This window comes from Chrysemys picta, chromosome 7 (assembly GCF_011386835.1).
Source record: "Chrysemys picta bellii isolate R12L10 chromosome 7, ASM1138683v2, whole genome shotgun sequence".
NCBI lineage: Eukaryota > Metazoa > Chordata > Testudines > Emydidae > Chrysemys > Chrysemys picta.
The window spans coordinates 81,462,891-81,479,324 of NC_088797.1; the positions used below are offsets into that span (position 1 = coordinate 81,462,891).

General features: G+C 45.7%; 1 protein-coding gene across 11 annotated transcripts in view; it reads right to left on the reverse strand.

The window, feature by feature from the left end:
* Window positions 1–16,434, reverse strand: part of JMJD1C (jumonji domain containing 1C) — a 348,731-nt gene that overhangs the window by 61,148 nt on the left and 271,149 nt on the right. For all 11 annotated transcript variants that reach the window (XR_010589237.1, XM_005294323.5, XM_008163232.4 and 8 more), the window contains 3 exons: window positions 7,531–7,655; window positions 352–495; window positions 38–230 (listed from right to left, as the gene is read on the reverse strand). Coding sequence is in view for 10 of the 11 variants with exons in the window: in XM_005294323.5 (XP_005294380.1) it covers window positions 38–230; window positions 352–495; window positions 7,531–7,655 (462 nt within the window). In the remaining variant the exon portion in view is untranslated. The remainder of the gene's footprint in view (window positions 1–37; window positions 231–351; window positions 496–7,530; window positions 7,656–16,434) is intronic.

Genomic DNA, 16,434 nt, shown 5'->3' on the forward strand with positions numbered 1-16,434 from the left:
AGAATTTCTCTCCCTCCCCTTTCAAAACTGCTCCTACCTCCTCGACCTATATAATCATATTTTTCTTCCTTCATCTTTTCCTCGTCAGGCATGCTGCTATCTGAGCCTTTCCTTTTATTTGGACGAGCATTCCGTTGTTGATGGTGCTGGTGAGAGTTCTGTTTTGGTGCTGCAGTTTGGGAGTTCATGGCTGGTCTGGGACTATTTGCTTGAGCACGTGTATAATGCCCCTAAATGTAATCAAATAATTAATTCACCCAACGTGATCCTAATTAATCTGTTTAAATACAGATATTCAACATTTACAATAAACCAAAACATCACTTAAGTAAAAAGAGAAAGTATATCTACGTGGGCTGTGTTGCTGTTCTGGTTGGAACGAGACCTGCGACGTGATGTGATGCCAATATTTTCACCTTTCAACAAAGAGTGAACAACATCATCTAGAAAGGTCATCTGAACCATAGAAGGATCAACATTCTGTGGTTCTAACACCTGGTTTATTAAAAGAAGAAGAAATCCATAATTAACAGATTTTAAGACATAGTCTACTCTATATTTCTTACATTAGTGTTTGTGCCAAATACGTAGTTCATTTGGTACACTGAAAAAGCATCCAAAGGAAAACCCTAGTTGATCTTGACAAGCTAGCCTGCTGTAGGACTTCTCAGTGGAATGGGGAAAGCAGCAAAACCCAAGCATTACCATTTTGTATTCAAGTTAACAGTTTTATTTGACCACTATTACATTGGCTCCTTTTTCCCCCAAACTGACAATGATAAACTGAAAAGCCATCAAACTCTTCTTAGAGGATGACCATTAAGCACATTTTTAAAAAACTGAATACAATCTTGCTATAAAGAGAAGAGGAAAGTAACTGGTGAAAGAGAATGGCAAAATGCAAAGCTAGATGACAGATTCATATACAGAAACTTGCAAGTTAATTATAAAGAATTTGAACATTAAGTTAGACCTAAATTTGCATACTGACATTTGATTTTGTTGGTCACTTCAAGGAAGACAAGTCATTTACTATATTAACACTAAGTCAATACTCCCAGGTTTCTCTTGGAATACAACTCTCCATTTTGCCATGAAAATACTAGTTTTAAACTTTTAGGAATAGCAGCAACTGCAACTGAAAGCTACTACAATAAATGCTTAATATCACATTATTCAAAGAGATTTTTAACTGCTTGTGAAAAAACGGTTATTCACCTTTGAAACTGTTGTTCTTTGAGATGTGTTGCTCATATCCATTCCAATTAGGTGTGCGCGCGCCGCGTGCACGATCGTTGGAGAATTTTCTACCCTAGCAACACCCAGTGGGTCGGCTGGGGAGCCCCCTGGAGTGGCGCCTTCATGGCGCTGTATATATACCCCAGCCGACCCAGCACCCCTCAGTTCCTTCTTGCCGGCTACTCCGACAGTGGGGAAGGAGGGCGGGTTTGGAATGGATATGAACAACACATCTCGAAGAACATCTCTTCTTCGAGTGCTTGCTCATATCGATTCCAATTAGGTGACTATCCAGCCTTACCTAGGCGGTGGGGTCAGAGTGAGACATCGCTGAGTGCAGAACCGCTGATCCGAATGCAGCATCGTCTCTGGAGTGCTGTACAAGCGCATAGTGAGCGGCGAAGGTGTGAACTGATGACCAAACCGCCGCTCTACAAATGTCATGAATTGGGACATGAGCCAGGAAAGCAGTCGAGGAGGCTTGGGCCCTCGTGGAGTGGGCGGTGAGGCGCGGCGTCGGGGCACAAGCCAAGTCGTAGCAAGCGTGGCGTGCGGCTTAGGATGGAAGACCGGGAGAAATATATCCTGGTTCACATGAAAAGCTGATACCACCTTGGGAAGAAAGGCAGTGTGGGGGCAAAGCTGCACCTTGTCTTTATGGAAGACTGTGTATGGAGGGTCAGACGTGAGCGCTCTGATTTCAGAAACACACTTTGCTGAAGTGATGGCTACAAGGAAGGCTGTCTTCCAAGATACGTAAAGGAGTGAGCAGGTAGCCAATGGCTCGAACGGGGGCCCCGTAAGCTTGGAGAGAACCAGGTTAAGATCCCACGCTGGAACCAGTTGACGCTGCTGTGGGTATAGGCGGTCTAAGCCCTTGAGGAATCTGACGACCATCGGGTTAGAGAAGACCGAGGAAGCGTATTCTCCTGGGTGGAACGCCGATATAGCAGCAAGGTGCACCCTGACCGAAGATATCGCCAGGCCTTGCTGTTTTAGGGATAGGAGATATTCAAGTATAAGTGGGATCAATGCCTGCAAGGGGGGCGTGGCCCGCTGCTCGCACCAACAGGAGAAGCGCTTCCATTTGGCCAAGTAAGTGGCTTGTGTAGAGGGTTTCCTACTGCCCAACAGAACCTGCTGCACGGGATGTGAGCATCGTAGCTCCGCCCGAGTCAGCCATGCAGCATCCACGCTGTAAGGTGGAGCGATTGCAGGTTGAGGTGACAGAGTCAGCCGTGGTCCTGAGAGAACAAGTCCGAGCACAATGGAAGCATGATCCGAGTCTGAACCAATAGCTCCAGGAGCGTGGTGTACCAGTTCTGTCTTGGCCAAGCTGGAGTGACTAGAATCATACGTGTCTTGTCTCTGCGTAGCTTGAGCAGGACCTTGTGGACCAGTGGAAACGGAGGGAAAGCGTAGAACAGCTGGTCCTTCCACGATAGCAGGAAAGCGTCCGACAGGGAGCCCGGAGATTGCCCCTGGAGGGAGCAGAACACGTGGCACTTCCTGTTGGCGCGTGAGGCGAATAGGTCGATCTGGGGAAATCCCCACCTCTGGAAGATGGAATGGATGACATCTGAGCGAATCGACCACTTGTGCATTTGGAAGGATCTGCTGAGACGGTCCGCTAGAGTGTTCTGGACTCCAGGGAGGAACGATGCTATGAGATGTATCGAGTGGGCAATGCAGAATTCCCACAGGCGAATGGCCTCTTGGCATAGGAGAGACGACCGGGCTCCCCCTTGCTTGTTGATGTAGAACATGGCCGTGGTGTTGTCTATGAGGACTGACATGCAACAGCCATGTAGGAGACTGTGAAACGCCTGTCAGGCTAGGCGCACTGCCATCAGCTCTCGAACATTGATGTGCAGAGCTAGTTGGGATACGGTCCACAGGCCCTGTGTTTGGTGCTCCCCGAGGTGAGCGCCCCAACCGAGAGATGATGCGTCCGTGACCAGGTACAGGGAGGGTTGTGGGGTGTGAAATGGCACTCCTTTGCACACCGACTTGTGGTCCAGCCACCAGTTGAGAGAGATCAAGACCGAATTCGGAACCGTGCCCACCATGTTCAGGTTGTCCCGACAAGGATGGTACACCGATGACACCCAGGCCTGAAGCGGGCGGAGCCGAAGTCTGGCATGCCTGGTTACGTAAGTGCAAGAGGCCACGTGACCCAACAGGCCGAGGCACTTCCTTATCGTAGTAATCGGAAAGTCCTGGAGACTGTGGATGATGTTTGCGATGGTCTGAAACCGAGTGTCTGGGAGAAGAGCGCGGGCGGGTCTGGAGTCTAAGACTGCCCCGATAAACTCTATTCTCTGGGTTGGCTCCAGAGTAGACTTTTCTTTGTTGAGTAAGATGCCTAACTTGTGGAATGTTTGTAGTGTTATCTGGACGTGGGATTGAAGTTGCTCCCCTGCTGTGGCCGCGCACCAGCCAGTCGTCTAGATACGGGAACACCTGTATCCTTTGTCGACGAAGGTATGCTGCCACGACGGCCAGACATTTGGTGAACACTCTCTGAGCCGTGGACAAGCCGAAGGGAAGGATGGCAAATTGGTAGCGTATGTTGTTTACTACAAATCGAAGGAAGCGCCTGTGTGGAGGGTAGATTGCTATATGAAAATATGCGTCCTTCATATCGAGGGCGGCGTACCAGTTTCCAGGATCCAGGAAAGGGATAATGGTCCCCAAGGAGACCATGCGGAACTTCAACTTTACTATGAATTTGTTGAGCCCATGTAAATCTAAAATGGGTCGAAGATCCCCTTTTGTCTTGGGGATCAGGAAGTAGCGGGAGTAAAACCCTCTGCCCCTTAACTCTGATGGAACCTCCTCTATAGCCCCCACAGAAAGGAGCGCAAAAACCTCCTGTGTAAGGAGATGCTCGTGAGAAGGGTCCCTGAAGAGGGACGGGGAGGGATGGTGGGAGGGTGTGGAAAAGAAGAAAACTGGAGAGCGTATCCCCTCTCCACCGTGCGAAGAACCCAACGGTCCGAGGTTATAAAGGGACCAAGCACGGTGGAAACGGGAGAGGCGATTCCGAAATAAAGGGAATTGATCCTGGTAGTGGCTAGTACGCCGTCCTCGAGCGCACCTTCAAAAATTTTGTCTAGGCCCTGAAGGTGGTCTAGGAGGGCCTTGGTTCTGACTGGGTTGGGGGCCGGACAACCTCCTTCTACCACCTCGTCCATGTCCTCTGGAGAAGTCCTGTCTTGGATGAGGAGGAGGAGGGTAGAACCTCTGTGACTGGGGCCTAAATGGCCTGCGCTGGGGTCCTGGGACATGCATTCCCAGGGAGCGCATGATGGTTCTGGAGTCCTTGAGGCTTTGCAACCGAGAGTCCGTCTTGTCCGAGAACAATCCCTGACCATCAAATGGTAGATCTTGTAGGGTCTGCTGCAGTTCTGGCGGCAACCCCGATACTTGAAGCCAGGAAATGCGTCTCATGGCTAACCCAGATGCCAGTGTTCTAGCGGCAGAGTCCGTTATGTCCAGGGAGGCCTGTAAGGAGGTCCTAGCCACCTTTTTACCTTCCTCCACTAGGGCCCCAAACTCCTCTCTCGAGTCCTGGGGGACCAACTCCTTAAATTTACCCATAGAATTCCATGAGTTGTAATCATAACGACTCAAGAGCGCCTGTTGGTTTGCGGCTCTGAGCTGAAGACCCTCCGCTGAGTAGATCTTATGTCCAAAAAAATTGAAGCGTTTGGCGTCCTTCGATTTGGGCGCTGCCGCCTGCTGACCATGGCGCTCTCACTGAGGAGACTACTAGTGAACACTGCTAAGGGTGTGTATAGAGGTACTCATGGTCTTTAGAGGGGACAAAGTATTTCCTCTCTACCCCTCTGGCAGTGGGCGGGATGGAGGTAGGGGTTTGCCATATAGTATTAGCATTAGCCTGGATTGTGCGAATGATGGGCAACGCCACCCGGGATGGGGCATCAGCTGAGAGGATGCTCACCACTGGGTCCTCCACCTCCACTATCTCCTCTGCCTGTAGGTCCATGTTCCGTGCCACCCTACGTAACAGGTCTTGGTGGGCACGGAGGTCTATCGGGGGTGGGCCCGAGGTTGTCGTGCCCGCCACTGCCTCATCTGGGGAAGATGAGGAGGATGCCTCGGGGGTAAAGGATACAGAGGTGGGTCCGGGTCCGAGGGTCTCTGATGTGCAGGATCCTCTGCACCGGGGTCTGCGGCCTGTGTGGGCGTTGGCACATGGGCCTCCATACCCCCTGGGGGAGGACGGGTGATGGTGGCCTCCGGTACCCTGGGCTCAGAGTGTGCTGAGCGAGAGGCCGCTGGTGGAGCCCCTTGTGCCTGGTGATATGCCCCTGGGGTCCAGAAAGACCAATGTGCAGGGTCCTGTCTAGGGTCCTTTGCCCTGTCCTGCCAATGGCCCAGGTCGTCCGCAGCCTGACCCTGAGTAGGATAGGCTGAGCGGGAGGCCCCTTCCGAAAAGCGAGACGCAGATCTTGAGGGCCAGGGTGGTGCCGAGCGCGATTGCGGTGGCTTGTGAGTCCACGGGAGAGCGGTCTCTGTGCGGTGCCAGGGAGCGGAACCGGGAGCGAGAATGGTGCCGATGGCCATGCTGGTACCGGGATCCAGATCTGGATCGTGAAGAAGACCGTCTGTAGAATCGGTGCCGGGAGCGGCCTCTCGAACGGGATCGGTGCTCATACCGGTGCCGGGAACTGCGTCGGGACTCCGAACGGTACCGATGCTCAGGTCGGTGCCAAGAAGTGGACCGGTGCCGGGAGGAAGATCTGGGCCGCGAGTACGACCGGCGCCGTGATGAAGACCGGTGCCGGGACTGCGAGCGGCGTCGGGACCTGCTCCGAGACCGGGAGCGATGCAACGAGTCCATGCTTGGAGATTGAGGGCGTATCAGGGCAGGCTTGCCCCTGGACTGCACCGTGCGGAGCAGATGCGGTGCCGCGGTCTGAGACAGCGCTGGATCCGTGAGGGCAATGAGGTCCCTCGCCGTCGCAAATGTCTCCGGCGTAGAAGGGAGACAGGGCTCAACCACGAGATGGGGCGGGGAGCCAGTCCGCAGCGGACTCAACAGCCCTACAACCGGTGCCGCAGTCAACGGTGTCGATGATGCCTGTACCCTCGGGCGCTACGAAGCCGGACGCGACTCCACCACTGGTGCGGGGGAGCCGGTGCCTGCTGTTGTGCAGCAGTCTCCTGAGTTTTACGGGGTCTTTTATGACCCGGAGACAGGGAACGGCGCTGAGGGACTTGCAGTGCATGCGGTGCCGATGGAGGACAGTGCCGTGGGGCCTTATCCGCGTCTCCTCGTGGTGCGGTACCTGAGGGCGCCGCAGGGGCGCTGCGCACCGAGGCGTTCGGTGCCAGAACTTGGCGCGCCGAAGGAGGATCTGGGCTAAGTGCCGCCTCCATAAGGAGCTGTTTAAGCCTAAAATCCCGCTCCTTTTTGGTCCTGGGCCGAAAAGCCTTGCAGAACTTACACTTGTCCATCTGGTGAGACTCCCCTAGACACTTTAGACAAGAGTCGTGGGGGTCTCCCGTTGGCATAGGCATAGCGCAGGTCGCGCACAGTTTAAAGCCAGGAGCTTTGGGCATGAGCCCAGCTGCACGCCGGGGGGAAAGGGGGGTATAAAAACCCCCTTACCCCAGCTTACTATTTATGACTACTCTATAAAACTATTAGCTATGAAACTACTAATCTATAACTATACAACCAACAACTATCTACAACAAAACTAGGGAGAGTGGAGGACAGCTATGCCGTGCTCCACAGTTCCAACGACCGTCACGGGCGGTAAGAAGGAACTGAGGGGGCGCTGGGTTGGCTAGGGTATATATCCAGCGCCATGAAGGCGCCACTCCAGGGGGCTCCCCAGCTGACCCACCAGGTGTTGCTAGGGTAGAAAATTCTCCGACGATTGTACACACAGCACGCGCACACCTAATTGGAATCGATATGAGCAAGCACTCGAAGAAAAAGTTATTACTGGAGTGATAGGAGACAAATTCGAAGCAGAGCCTATATTAAAGACTGATTCTTGGTTCTAGATTACTTCATTTCAAGCACTTCAATAATCAGGTAATGATTATATAAGATAACCTAAAATCTTAGATGTTGGATTTATTGCTTATATGTATATTGTTTAAACACCACTTTCAGACTAATAAGAGCCATACTTGAACCCATTTGAAGAGAACAGCATAATAAATCTAACACTACCACAACACTTTAAAAAAATATCAAACATTTACGCTGGTCATAAAACTTTTCTGAGTAAGGGTCATAATATTTACCTGGTCATTCATAACAATCATAGTGCGGGTGAAGAGATCATGATGAGTAATTATACCAGTGAACCACTGGGTGGCAGAATCCTGTCTGTATACTCTCACCCTATATCCGTTTAAGGAATATGGACCTTTAAAAGGAAAATGTTACAGAAAAACACTGAGAAATTCAGCCAAAATTTTTTTTTGATCATGTAGCATTTACAATACAATGCACAGGGAATGAGTAACAAGCCAGATGTGTATCTAGCACACTGGCCAGCCTGTGCATTTTACTTCTGATTCAAAAAGACATTTTGGAATGCATGGGAATGTTTAACATGATTTAGTGATTCTAAGGTCAATTATGCTAATGTTTTCAAATAACAGTTTTCTTATCTTACTAACTCTTGCTGCACCTGTAATGACAAATCATGAAAAAAACCAAACCACGAAAGGTATAAAAGAATAAGCTGAAAGGCAAGAGTGTGTCACAGCAGATTATACAAACGCTGTTGAACAGGCTGGTCACATGCTTAGATGCTTTTTCAGGAGAAAATTTAGATCTCCGTGTTTGGGTTCTGCAGCTGCCAAGTTTGTCCATCACTGACCACAAAGTTTACTTCCACTGAGGTAGTTCAGAAAAGCAAAGTGGCCCAACCTCTTCTAGTGGCCCCATAACAAGCCGCAAAAAGATGGAAAGAATTGTGTTCTCTTTTAAGTGAATGATTTAACGGTATATTGCAGGGAGACGAGATTCCAGATTCATAGACGGAGGCAGAAATTGTACTCATTCCTAGAGAAGGAAAAAGATCTTTCCAGTTGTGTATCATACAGACCTATTTCTTAATTAATGTGGATGCTAAAACTTATGCCAAGCTGCTAGCAAAAAGACTGAGTGTCATTTTGCCCAAATAGTTTCACCTAGACCAGTCTTAGCTAATTACTGGTAGGCATCTATCTGATAATTTCAGAAGAACTCTAAATTTGATCTACAATGTTAATTCTTACAATTCTTCCTGTGTGCTTCTTTCTCTGGATGCTGAGAAAGCCTTTGACCAGCTAGAGTGGGAGTACTTCAGACAGATTTTAGTAAAGTTTAGTTTTGGAAATTAGTTTTGTAGAGGCATATTGGTCCTGTATACTGATCCTTAATTCGTTGGCTAGGCAGGGTAGCTTCGGTAAAAATGAATGTCCTCCCAAAGTTATTTTTGTTTCAGTGCATTACCTGTTGGTTTCTCTGACATGACATTAAAAATATGGCATGATGAGATATTAAAGTTCATATGGAGTCATAAAAGACAAAGGGTGAGTTCTAAAGTTCTGTATAAGCCTATAAAAAGAGGTGCGCCAGCGTACCCTAATTTGACTTGTTATTATGCACAACAATTAAAAGATGTGATCAGCTGGATTAATGACAGACCATTCAAAGGTAAAACTTGAACATGACTGGAGCCTAAATACAACTATTTATAGTAACTGTTTCATTAAAAAGAAATGTAGGCAACAACAACAACAAAAATAAAAAAATCACCCATTCATCCAGAACATGTTAGCAGCTTTGGACAAATTTGTCAAATTCCTTTCACTGAGGCCCCTCATCCTTAGCTACAGTATTTTCATTAATAATTAGGAATTTATGCCTGGGAAATATCTAAGTGATTATGCATTGTGGGTAAAAGCTGAGCTTACTCAATTTGGACAGCTGTTCCTGAAACCTGATTTGAAATCATATCAAGAGATATGTAATAATGTAAAGATAAAGTTCCCATATTTTCCAGATTTACAAGTCAAACATTTTATTGTGAAATCTGAATGAAAGACAGCTCTATCTAGACCTTTCACCACATGTGAGGAGTTGATCCAGGAGCAAGCTGGAACAAAGATTTAATTTCGAAGATATGTATCATTTTGATTAAAAAAGATGTTAAGAAAACAACCCAGATGAAAAGATGAGATAGGGATTTGGACAAAGAAACTGAGCTGAATAAGTGGGTCTGTACATGTGAATGGGGATATACACTTTCAGTTTGTGTGGTTCAAAGAACTTTTTTTTTTTTTTTTTTTAAATCAACTGCTGTATAGATGGCATTTGATGCCACATTTTTGCTACTAGGGAGCACTCTGTTGGAGGGGTTGCAGGAAATGGGGACCATAATCACATATGTGGTACTTCTGTTCAGGAATTAGATGATTTGGGGTGGAAATTATGAAAGATTTATCTTGTGACAAAATGCTGGCTTTGTAGAGACCCCTGATCTGCTTACTTAATGCTCCAATAAAGGACCTACATTTTGAACAGAACAATAAATTAATTTCTTTTTATTGAAGACATTGTATTGCACATTATTGGAAAAATGTGACTTTTCCTGCTATGGAACTGTGGTACAGTAAAATAAGGACTGTCCTTGTAATGGAACAGCTTTCACACCAAGTATATGCACAAGAGAAATGCCCTAAAGTGGGAAGGTATTTAGAAATTTGGTGACACTTTTTAGTGTACTCAGAGGAAGGCTCCCCAGCCAGCAAACCAGAACTTTTTGCCAGGTTCTTTGAATATTAACCTGACCCTGAATAAGTAATGTACAATGCAGTATATTTTAACATTTTATTGTAACTTTACCTTAATTAAAAAAAAATTGTGCTCTAGTTTTAAAAAGTGTAAACTTGTTAAAGAAACCTTAAACACTGTCCTTTCAAAGTGTACGAACAGTACATGAACAAATTCAAGTCCAAAAGAAGGCTACATACACAACATAGATGAGACAGCTCAGCATCGTCAGCCTAAAGCATTAAAAATCACGAGACTTGCCTTCTGCTTTCTGAGATTGTAGGGTTCATGTTTTCAGTCGTTTTCCCACAACCATGAGCATTAGAAACGTGCTCCACTCACTTTCATTATCTCTGGGCGGGTCTACACTTAAAATGCTGTAGTAGTGCAGCTGCGTGCTGCTGTTGTGCTTCAGTGAAGACCCTACTATGCCGACGGGAGAGCTTCTCCCATTGGCATATTTAATCCACGTCTGCGAGAGACGGTAGATGTGTCAACAGGAAAAGCCTTCCCGTCGACACAGTTGTCTACTGCGTCGGTTAGGTTGGTACAACTGCGTCGCTCAGGGGTGTGTATTTTTCACACCCGAGTGACCTAGTTATACCAATGTAGGTTTATAGTCTATACCTGGCCCCTCTCTCTCATCACTACAGTTTCTGAATGCGTCACAAACATTAATTTACATTCTACAATGCCTCTGACAGAGGAAGGGGTGGTTTTAACCCTATTTTGCAGCTAGGGAGTTGAGGCACGAAGATAAGGATCAAATGTTTCCACAATTTTGGGAGCTCAATTTCAGACTTCTAGGACCTGATTTTTAAAAATACTTAGCATTATATTGCACTTGGTATGTTCAAAGCACAGCTCCTATTGACTTCAGTTGCAGCTGTGATTTGCACTTCTGCAAATCAGACCTCAGGGTCCCAAGTTGGATATCCAGAAAATGAGAAACACAGTTAGTGGGCACCTGTGGAAAAAGTCTGATTTAAGTGATTTGCTAAATATCACATAGGAACTTTGTGTCAGAAACAGGGATAGTATTTCCCCAAGGCAGCTTTCAAGTGCCTTAACCATGAGACCATTCTTTCTCTTTCTGCAACCCATTGCCTCATTCACTACACACCTTCCAAATTCTGCAGCCAACAGAACAGGGATCCTATAGGCAATAGTATCCTTCACTACACAACCTTGATTCACCCCCAAAGCAGTTCCATGTTGTGCACTGAATGTAGAAGGGGTCCAATGGAAAAAATAGTATGTCATCATGCAATTAAAGACAGTATCATAATGCATATGACCAGGGGACCAAATTAAAGTTGCACAGACAACCTTAATCCTGGCATTTGCTAACTTTTGAGAGCTTGACATAGCAACCCAAATGTTTTTAAACACAGGTTTTTGCCTGTAGTTTCCTAGGGTTTAAAAAAGCAAACTGAAAAAAACAGAAATTCCATCATGTGGCATCATATTGACACCCACCATTCATCAGCAGGATTGGAAGCTTAGATCCACGACACAGATCATTGCCACTTGAACTAACCGAGCAACTGATAGCAATAGTAGGTTGTCATCTTATGTATAGACCAGCATTAGAGGGGGATGAGACATGTACTTTGCCAGTGGATTTCACTGATAATTGCTGACAGCAGAGGAACAATGAGACTCTGGAATCTTGGATTCCACTCCTGGGTCTGGCAGGGAGTGTATCTAGTGGGCAAAGACTCCTCTTCTGCCAATTTTTCTCAAGTTTGACCCTTTTTCTGTCCTGTGCCTTCCAAAAGTTTTCTTGCTCAGCCAGACTTAGTCGCCCCTTCTGGGCTTGCTGTCCAAATACCAATTCCCTCCCAACTCCCAGACTTTGCCCAGCCAATGACAGTGCTCCTCCTGTACCCTACCTACTTGTCAGATCTGTCTCCTCTTCCTCCTTGTGTGCCTCCCCCACTGTTCATAGAACATTGTCCCCGCCAGTAACAATCTCCCCTCCGCCCCGCAAGTTCCTCAGCATTCTTTCCCATAGCTAGTTCCTCCCCGCACCCTGTTTCTCTACTTGGCTCCTATTCTCCTTGCTTAATTAGTTCAAGTCTCATACCTGCAAGCTCCCAGTCCCAATCTCCTATATCCCCTCTCTCGGACTCCCAGTTCCAATTTCTTCTACCACTCAGTCCCTAGTCCTAGTGTCCTTGCCCAGTCAGTCCCAATTTTCTCCCCCTGCCTCCAGTCCCAGTCTCACTGGACTCCTTGTCTAAATCTACTTCCTTTTCCTCTCCCCTGCACCAGCTTTTGTGCCCTCTGCATTCACATCAGACAGTTTCCTCCTCCATGCTGCCTGGGTGCTGTGGGGGGTAGAGGGTGGTGTCATTGTGAGAACAGGAGAAACTCTCTTTGCTTGCAGTTCCAGTTTTTGGATCCATCCCAGCGATTACAGGGAAAATCTGGTTTCACTCTTGTAGCCTTAGGCTGGAGCATGCTCAGTCCAGTCACACAGAGGAGCTGTGAGAGGATGAAGCATACTCAGTCACTCTGGGGGGATGGCACATGTGCAGTTCATTCACAAAGGAGCAGTAAGGAATGGCACATAAGTAGGGATGGCGCATGCACACTCTGATCAGCAATAAAGGCTGAGAAAGGCTTAAGTGAATATGGAATCTTTGAAGATTTTAGCTGCTAAAATTGAAGTCTTTATTGAGCATGTGCAAACTGATTTTTTCAAAGGCTTATAACTAAACCTAAGCTTTTCAAAGTAAGAACTAACTTACGTAAAACACTAAAATATCGTTCATTCATTTCTGCCAGATTCTGTTGCCCTTTTTTACGTTCAGCAGAACCTTACACTGCAATTAATTCCCACTGATTTTACTGGGAATACTCAGAGACAGGTATTACTCAACATAAATAAGGGTAGCAGAATCTATGATTATAAAAAGAAAGGCAAACTTTTTTAATGTATCTTAAGTATGTCATACAATATTCAAAGTACATTTTACTATTAGTGGATTTAATATCAGATAGGTTAAAATCAGTGTTTCCTCTAACTTTTCCCACCCATGTGTGGAATTATTTTTGTTATGTGCATCAATATGAAGGTGATGTGTGACACAGTAGCAGATGGTAGCAGATGACAGAACAAGGAGTAATGGTCTCAAGTTGCAGTGGGGGAGGTTTAGGTTGGATATTAGGAAAAACTTTTTCACTAGGAGGGTGGTGAAGCACTGGAATGGGTTACCTAGGGAGGTGGTGGAATCTCCTTCCTTAGAGGTTTTTAAGGCTAGAGGTGCAAGTTCTGGGGTGGGGCTGGGGATGAGGGGGTTGGAGTGTAAGAGGATGCTCCAGGGCTACAGCAGGGAGAGAGGACTCCCCCAGCTCTCTCTTCCCATGGCAACTCCGGGGCTGAGGCTGCAGGATAGGTGCCCCTTCCCCCACCCAAGCAGGTCCAGGAGGGGTCTGGGTTTGGGCCGGGGGAGGGGCGCCCGGGCCGCGCGTGGATCTGGTCTGGGCTGTCTCAGTTGGGTTCGGCCCATAGCATTGTTTGGGCCAGCAGAGGGGCGCCTCAGCCGTGGCAGGTTGGGGGCCAGGCTAGGTTGGGGCCGGGAGAGAGGCGTCCCTTCCCCAGCTGATCCCCAGACAGGTTCCCTGAGCACCTGCATGGCGATAAATAGGCTGCTGCACAGCCACGCAACTTACAGGGAACTTAGATTTAAATGTTCCTGTATTTACACTTGTAAAAGTTACTGTAAAACTGTACATCTTGTTGCTCTATTTACAGTGTGTGGTCAAACTGGTCTTGAATGAAACTGGTCTTATTAAGACACAAATCTTGATAGCCTGGTGAAGAATGAAAGGCCATCTCACTCAGCAGGATAAAGATTCTACATTAGTCCACTTTTTACAACATTTTTTGTATGTGAGTCTCAGAAGCTTGCTACCCCAACAGTTTTTAGACAAGGAAACAACAAAAAGCAATATTAATATGTAGGGCTGTCGATTAATCGCATGGTGTCAAGTATCAGGGGGTAGCTGTGTTAGTCTGTATCTACAAAAACAACAAGGAGTCTGGTGGCACCTTAAAGACTAACAGATTTATTTGGGCATAAGCTTTCGTGAGTAAAAGCGTATGCCCAAATAAATCTGTTAGTCTTTAAGGTGCCACCAGACTCCTTGTTGTTTTTGATTAATCGCAGTTAACTCAAGCGACTAACTCAGAAAAATTAATAGTGATTAATCACAGTTTTAATTACGCTGTTAAACAATAAAATACCAATTGAAATTTATAAAATATTTTTGAATGTTTTTCTACATTTTCAAATATATTGATTTCTATTGCGACAGAATACAAAGTGTACACTGCTCACTTTATATTTTTATTACAAATATTTGCATTATAAAATGATAAACAAAAATAGTATTTTTCAATTCACCTCATACAAGTACTGTAGTGCAATCTCTATCATGAAAGTGCAATTTACAAATGTCGATTTTTGTTGTTACATAACTACATTCAAAAACAAAACACCACAAAACTTTACAGCCTACAAGTCTACTCAGTCCTACTTCTTGTTCAGCCAATCACTAAGACAAACAACTTTGTTTACATTTATGGGAGATAATGCTGCTCGCTTCTTGTTTACAATGTCACCAGAAAGTCAGAACAGGCGTTCGCATGGGAGCCAGCATTCCAAAGCATTTACATGGCAGATATGCTAAACATTTGTATGCCCCTTCATGCTTCGGCCACCATTCCAGAGGAGATGCTTCCATACCGATGACGCTCATTAAAAAAATAATGCATTAATTAAATTTGCGACTGAACTCTTTGGGGGAGAATTGTATGTCCCCTGCTCCATGGTTTTACCTGCATTCTGCCATATACTTGATATTATAGTAGTCTTGGATGATGATTCAGCACATTGTTTGTTTTAAGAACACTTTCACTGCAGATATGACAAAATGCAAAGAAGGTACCAATATGAAATTTCTAAAGATAGCTACAAGCACTCGACCCAAGATTTAAGAATCTGAAGTGCCTTCCAAAATCTGAGAGGGATGAGGTGTGGAGCAAAGCTTTCAGAAGTCTTAAAAGAACAACACTCCGATGTGGAAACTACAGAACCCGAATCACCAAAAAAGAAAATCAACCTTCCCTTAAAACCAACCTTCCCTTAAAATCATGCAGAGACTGAAGCTGGTACAGAACGCAATGTCTCGCTTTATTGGGTAGGCCACATTGCTGGGAGCATTTGACACTAGTGCTCCAGAAATTGCATTGGCTGTCCACTGGTCTCTGCACAAAGTTTAAGGTGCTGGTTATCACCTACAAAAGCCCTAAATGGCGTAGAACCTGGCTAACTGAGAAATGACCTCTCCCCATGCCACACCTCCACAGCTGTGGTCAGCAGAGGTACCTGAGCTAAAATCCCCTTCATTATAAAAAAAAGAGGGGATTAATGGTATGGCTACTTCCACCTTTTCATGTTCTCTGTATGTATAAATATCTTCTTTCTGTGTGTTCCATTCTATGCATCCGACGAAGTGGACTGTAGCCCACGAAAGCTTATGCTCAAATAAATTTGTTAGTCTCTAAAGTGCCACAAGTACTCCTGTTCTTTTTAAGGCATTCTCTGTAAGAGGTCTGAGGCTCTGGAACTGCTCCAACCCTTGGTTGGAAACAGCCTGAATTTGATGACCTTCTGGGCATGCTGCAAAAACATGTTTCATAGGGCTTTTGACAAGGGTAAGCTTTCTGGAATGATGAAGGGGTGGAAAAGGAGCTTTTCTGTAGGGGACAGGCTGGCAGAGTTTCTTCTGAACAATTATTTTAATGATGTTACTGTTTTGTTGTATTATGTAGTTGGGGTGCCAACAGCCTTATATAGGTGTGTTTTTATTATATTCAAATTAAAATGAATAAGTAGAATAAATTCAGTTTTAATTCCCTTTGTATTTGGCCCTAACTTGAGTTCATGCTACTCCCAATCCATTATCTTCTGCAAATTTAATCAGCACACTGTTAACTCCCTCTTCCAGATCACATAAAACTAAATCTAATACTGACCCTTGTGTCACCACACTAGATACTTCCTCCACAACTGAGTACATTGTCTATTTCAGTAGTCTTTGTTTGTCATCCATTAGCCAGCCAGAATTACTAAACTTCAGATATTAGACCTATTGTGTTCCCTTCACCCACTAATTTTGTAATTTTATCAAAGAAGCAATGAAGTTTGGCATGATTTGTTCTTCAAAATTCTAGTTTGCTTATGCTCATACTTTTAATTCTGTTTGGTTGTTTTGCACATTTTTTCCTCAAAATTGATGTCATTATTTAACTAGGGATTTAGTTCTTGATCCTACAAACACTTACATGACAATAGGAAATGTATGCT